Source organism: Triticum urartu, chromosome 5 (genome assembly GCF_003073215.2).
Source record: "Triticum urartu cultivar G1812 chromosome 5, Tu2.1, whole genome shotgun sequence".
Taxonomy (NCBI): domain Eukaryota; kingdom Viridiplantae; phylum Streptophyta; class Magnoliopsida; order Poales; family Poaceae; genus Triticum; species Triticum urartu.
This window is the reverse complement of record NC_053026.1, coordinates 125,470,885-125,476,602: the sequence shown is the minus strand read 5'-3', so window position 1 is coordinate 125,476,602 and position 5,718 is coordinate 125,470,885. Positions and strand designations below refer to the sequence as shown.

Here is a 5,718-nt window from a genome sequence, read left to right as displayed (position 1 = left end):
CCCCCCCCTCTTGAGAGTCTCTCTTGAGAAAGAGGCCCTAGCGCGATTCACTTTCTTATCTAGCGGCAAGTCCAATGGGTTTAGAGATGGTAGAGGTGCGAGGGGAAGTCATATACATACTATATCTAGGATTAGGTGTGCCTTAGAGATGTATGGAATCATGCTCAAGTGGAGCGTGCCACTGTTGTATCCAAGCTAAGTGCGGCCGCATATGACCATACTTCTGTCAGCGATGATCCATGGTCGTTGGCGTACCTACTCAGGAGGTTGGACCACCCTTCATTCTCACCTCTGGTGGCCATTGAGTGGCGCACACAAAGAGGGGGGGGGGTGTTGAACCCAATTCCAATGGTTAGGAGGTACTTCATCACCATTGACACTCGTTATGGCACGGCGAGCTTCGACGCCTTTGATATCACTAAGGGGAGTTGCAAGAGGCTACCGATGCCCCCTCTTCAAAGCCTCACTGGTGATTCTTCTGGCTGCAGGGCGGTCTAATGGAACTTTTGCTTGTCAAGCTTATCGTCGTCGATTCCTCTTCTTCTTCCTGGCCTGGAAGTGTCCTTATGGGGGCGATTCAACTTTGTCTTGGAGTACATATCTTCTTCATCTGGTTCTCTGGTGTTGGAGAAGCGTGGTGGTGGTTCGACGACCCCAAGTGGTTCCTCCTTAACGATGGCAGAAGCAAATCTGAATAGAAGTTGAGATTATGACCCATTTGCAATTTTACTTTTTGGTCTACGGTTGTCCATGCATATTTTAGGGATTGAGTTGTAATATTAAATTTGCCGAGTCCTTTTATGAGATGTACTTTCAGCGCTTTGACTTAATGCAGCTTGGCTGCTTGGGACCCTTCTAGTTGTTCAAAAATGGAAAAATAAATGTAAGCCATATCCATATAGCATTGATACTTAAACAACAAACCCGTGTTAGTTTTAGCTCAAGCATTACGTGTCACGATTTTGACTCACCTACGATTTTTAGTAGTTTATTATTTAGGACGCTGTTGCGGCAGGACGATCCCTTGGTGCACTGGGGCGCAAACCGCCTTGTTCCTATCCGTCTTTCTTTCTCCTTCGACCCCCCTTTTCCCGCCATCTTCTTCTTTCTTTATTCCTTTCTTTCCCGACTCTCTTCTCCTCTCTTACTACCCCTCCACCTTCCTTCTCCCATCGTTTACGTCAGACCTTGTCGTCGACCTCAACTGATGATCGTCACCACTAGTGGCGGCGAGTTCGAGCGCCGACACTAATCATCCCTGAGCTCGAGAGAGAATGTGAACCCATTAGGTCGTCGGCAAGCCTTTAAAAAAGCATGTCGCCGAATGCTCGCCACTGCCACCGCCACTGCCACCACCATGTGAGCTCGGTGCTCACTCGTCAGCCTCTCATCTTCTTTCTTGTAAGATTTACTTCTCCCTCTCTCTTCTAGTCCCAAGCGTAGATTTTGCATAATATTTATGCATTTTTCTTTCATGCCTAAAGTCTAGAGGGCTAAACAAATACTAGTACAAGCCAAGCTGTATCATACCCAATCATCAAAACTTCAGCTCTGCTGGGGCTGCTGCTGCTGCTTCTTCTTCTTCTTCTTCTTCTCTCTATCCACCGCCTCCCCCTTCCCCGTCCTCCTCTCTCAGTCCGAAGCCAATTACTGAGCAGCTTGCCTTCGTCTTCCTCTCCTGCGGTTCCTGGAGCTACGTCTTCTCGGCCCCTGCCCTCTGATTCGCCGCTCCGCTCTCCCTCCTTCTGCCGCAAAGAGGGACACTCATGGCGAGGCTAGTAAGTACGTTTATCACCGCTTGGGTTAAGGAATTCCTGTGGTTTTTTGGCCGCGAAGGCGCTCTTCGCGGCGCTTCCATCCCGGATTGGTTCAGTTTGGTTCTTGCACGGCGCCGTGGGGAGCTAGGGCGCCCCACTGCTATTGATTTCCGCCGCTTGGTGTCCTCCCTAAATTCGAGATCCTCCTGTTGAGATCTTGCGATCCGACGCGCTGTTTCTTGCTTCTTGCGAATTTGATTCCCTGATTGATCTGGAATTGTTTTGAAGCTTCGTGTTGGATTCATGGAGTTGCAGTGCAAACTAGTACTGACTGGTTCGTGTTCTTGTGCTGCTCTGTTTTGTTGCAGGTAGTTCTGGCATCGCTGCTTGCCGTAATTGGCCTCGCGCAGGGGGAGGCGCAATGTGCGCGGTACAGCGGGCGGCCGCGGCCACATAGCGTGACCATCACTGAGTTTGGGGCCGTCGGCGACGGCCTGACCGTCAATACGGTGCCCTTCCAGAACGCCATCTTCTACCTGCGGTCCTTTGCCGACAAGGGCGGCGCACAGCTGTACGTGCCCAAGGGGCGGTGGCTCACCGGCAGCTTCAACCTCACCAGCCACCTCACCCTCTTCCTGGAGAAGGACGCTGTCATCATAGGCACCAAGGTTGTTCTCCCTTCTCACTTTATCAGCATGAGGATTCTGCAGTGCTGCTGATTCCATGGATTGGATGTTCTCCTATTCATGGATCGATGTAGCATACCTACCGCTTTCGTTCCACACTGACAGTAGGAGCTTAGGATGTTTTCTTGATATCAATTGACTTTTTAGACATCGTTGCATGAATGTGGGTTTATTTGTCGCTTTCAATTGCATTAACATTGAGAACTGTTAGGAACTTGCAATATTCTTAGCTGTCAGCTTATTTCTTCGTTTATGTATGGTTGGTGAAAGATGTTTAGTTGGAACGATTTGACATGTCTCTAGGTAGAGGTCATACGTGATGTTTACCTTCAAAGACGTTTTCGTGTGAGTATAATCATTATTTTGGTCTTGCGCATATTTAGAGATCACTATGAATTTTCTTATGCATGGGTTTCCGCGTATATAAAATTTTATGAACATTAGCGGCCCAATATTCGACTATCTGCCCATCGGTTTTGTCTTTCCTAATACAAATGGGCATCGGATGGTGACACGTAGTTGTCCATGTGAGGCCAGCAAACAAGGAAAAACAATTTGTACTTGGATTGTTTTGAAGTCAAGCTGCTTTCTTTAATCATGCCTGTTAGTAGGCCGATTTTGATTGCCTGCCCGTAATACACAATATTTTGTGCACATCACGGAATGGACGACGTCTTGTCGAGTTTTATTCTACTACATTGTTTTGAAGTTTGAAATTATGAGATATAGGATAACATAGGCAGCATAAATTAGTATAAAAGGAAGAAACTTCTTATTTACACCTCATATATTCCTTTTAGTCTCGGGAATTAATTCAATACTCATTGTATTTGAAATTGACTATGAATTTGCATTGCAGGATGTGACACAATGGCCAATTGTGGAACCTTTGCCATCATATGGCCAAGGAATTGATCTTCCGGGTGCAAGGCATCGCAGCTTAATAAATGGGCACAATGTTACCGATGTCATAATTACAGGTAAATACAGTCTTCTGTTAGACATCAGAATTTTATGTGGTTTGTCATTTGTTTTAGTATATTCAATCCATAGTCACATTTAAATTACATTTCTACAGGGAACAATGGAATCGTAGACGGCCAGGGTTTGATATGGTGGAATTGGTTTCGCTCAAACAAATTGAACTATAGCCGGCCTCATCTTGTGGAGTTTGAGGATTCAGAAGAAATTGTGATTTCGAACTTGACATTTTTAGATTCTCCAGCATGGGGTATACATCCTGTGTATTGCAGGTATGTTGACATTTTTTTCCAGAGATAATTCTAAACCCATTCTTAGTGTTTGAGAGATGTATTAACATGTTTTTTTCCAGCAATGTAACAATCCGTAATGTCACAATCGAGACTGAATTGGATGCTCCACTCACCAATGGAATTGTCCCAGGTAACACTGCTCTTCATGTGCTGCTACTTTAGTAAAAGCCCGTACATTATATTTAATCTAAATCATCTATTAGGTTTTGATTGGATATTTGTATTCTAAATTCACACACATAAAGATTTTTTTCACAAGTAAATGTGTTTTGCTACTTAATTTGAGTTGCCATTATATGTATTTGGATGCGTTCCAGGAGCTAGTAAAAATAACCTACTCGCTATTGAAAGGAATCAGAATAAAATACCTCAGATCTACTTACCGCAAGATAAATCTATTGTTTCCTTAAATTGCTTGTGTTATTTTTGTATAAGTTCTTTGCGAACATTATTCTACTGCAGTAGCATGGCTGAAGATTGTGAATAACTTCTGTACTGTTTTCTATGCAGATTCATGCTCGAATATGTGCATTGAGGACAGCAGAATTAGCGTCGGTCATGATGCCATCTCATTAAAAAGTGGGTGGGACAACTATGGCATTACATTTGGAAGGCCAACCTCAGATATTCACATTAGTAGAGTGGATCTGCAAGCCTCACTGGGAGCTGCTCTTGCATTTGGCAGTGAGATGTCTGGTGGGATCTCGGATGTTCATGTTGATCACCTTCATATTCATGGTTCATCCAAAGGTATATCCTTCAGGACCGCACCAGGCCGTGGTGGTTATATAAGGGATGCGATAGTATCAGATGTCCAAATGGAAGACGTCCATGTTGCAATCGAGTTCACCGGCGATTGGTCAAGCCATCCTGATGAACATTTTGATTTGTCTGCACTCCCGGAGATCAGTGGAATCACCTTAAAAGACATGGTTGGAAAAAACATTTCGTTTGCAGGAGTTTTGTCGGGAATCGATGGCGATCCTTTCACCAATATCTGCCTCTCCAATATCAATTTCAGCATAGCTGATTCAGCGCATTCCGCCTCTTGGTCTTGCTCCAACATTTCTGGATACTCCGAGTCAGTATTTCCTGAGGCTTGTTCCGACCTCCACAGTCAATCATCAAATTCCTCCATCTGCTCATCCACCCTTAGCTACCATGCCCTTGCGACAGCGTAAATGCATATAGCACCCAATATTCATCCTTTCATGTTTCTGTCCATGTACAATCTAGAGACATCTAGCTCTTCATCACCATCTTTCCCCCAAAAAATTCTCTTCCGTTATAGGTGCATCAAAGAATCATCGGGCTTCATACAGTCAGCTTTGAGGCTCATAATACAACAATTTGGCTGGCGTCCTTGATGAGTCCAGAGAGGTGTTTCCTTGTACAGTTACATTTGTTCATTCAATCTGTAAGAAATTTTGTCCGGTAGGTTGTCGAGTCCAAAGAGTTGGTTTATATTGCTGTTTATTTTATTGCCATATATAAAATAAACATTATACAATATGTTAAGGTGACCCTGTACATCTTGTCATCATCATCTTGAGCATCCAATAGAACAGCCTCACATGTTATCCTGGGATGCACAGGCTGGCCCCTGTAGCCCAGCATGCTCCTTGTCCTGGCTGTCAAATAAATTGGTATCAATGGGGTTGTTAGGCCGGTTTTGATGGCTTCTTTGTCTCTTTGGGGGGCTTTATTGGCTTGGCTTTGTCGCCATGTCATGTCGCAAGCTCATACTATCATGTTGGGGTTGCCATTTGTGCAAGCTTTGGCCAGCTACATCAGTACCAAATCACCGGATAAAAATAAGCGGCCGCGGCGGAGAGGAGCTGGCACTGATGGCTGATAGCTAATGTCTCCTGTACTCGTCTGGCGCCACTTGGGCAGCATGTGCAACCAACCTGCCGCCTTTGCAAAGATTGTACACGCTGGGAACAAGGGCAATCACTCTTCTGACGCCACCACCGTCTACTGCTCATGAGATAATTGATT

General features: G+C 45.0%; 1 protein-coding gene across 1 annotated transcript; it reads left to right on the top strand.

The window, feature by feature from the left end:
- The first annotated feature begins 1,518 nt into the window (after positions 1 to 1,518).
- LOC125508156 (probable polygalacturonase) lies at positions 1,519 to 5,247 on the top strand. The gene is made up of 6 exons (XM_048672761.1): positions 1,519 to 1,778; positions 2,126 to 2,425; positions 3,303 to 3,423; positions 3,522 to 3,696; positions 3,777 to 3,847; positions 4,228 to 5,247. The coding sequence occupies exons 1-6, from the start codon at positions 1,767 to 1,769 to the stop codon at positions 4,896 to 4,898; spliced, it is 1,350 nt and encodes a 449-aa protein (XP_048528718.1). The 5' UTR covers positions 1,519 to 1,766; the 3' UTR covers positions 4,899 to 5,247.
- The last annotated feature ends 471 nt before the right edge of the window (positions 5,248 to 5,718 follow it).

Bases quoted from the DNA above. Each gene is read 5' to 3' on its own strand.
- LOC125508156 (XM_048672761.1), top strand. The intron at 2,426-3,302 runs GTTGTTCTCCCT...TTTGCATTGCAG, and splicing joins CTGTCATCATAGGCACCAAG to GATGTGACACAATGGCCAAT. The intron at 3,697-3,776 runs GTATGTTGACAT...GTTTTTTTCCAG, and splicing joins ATACATCCTGTGTATTGCAG to CAATGTAACAATCCGTAATG.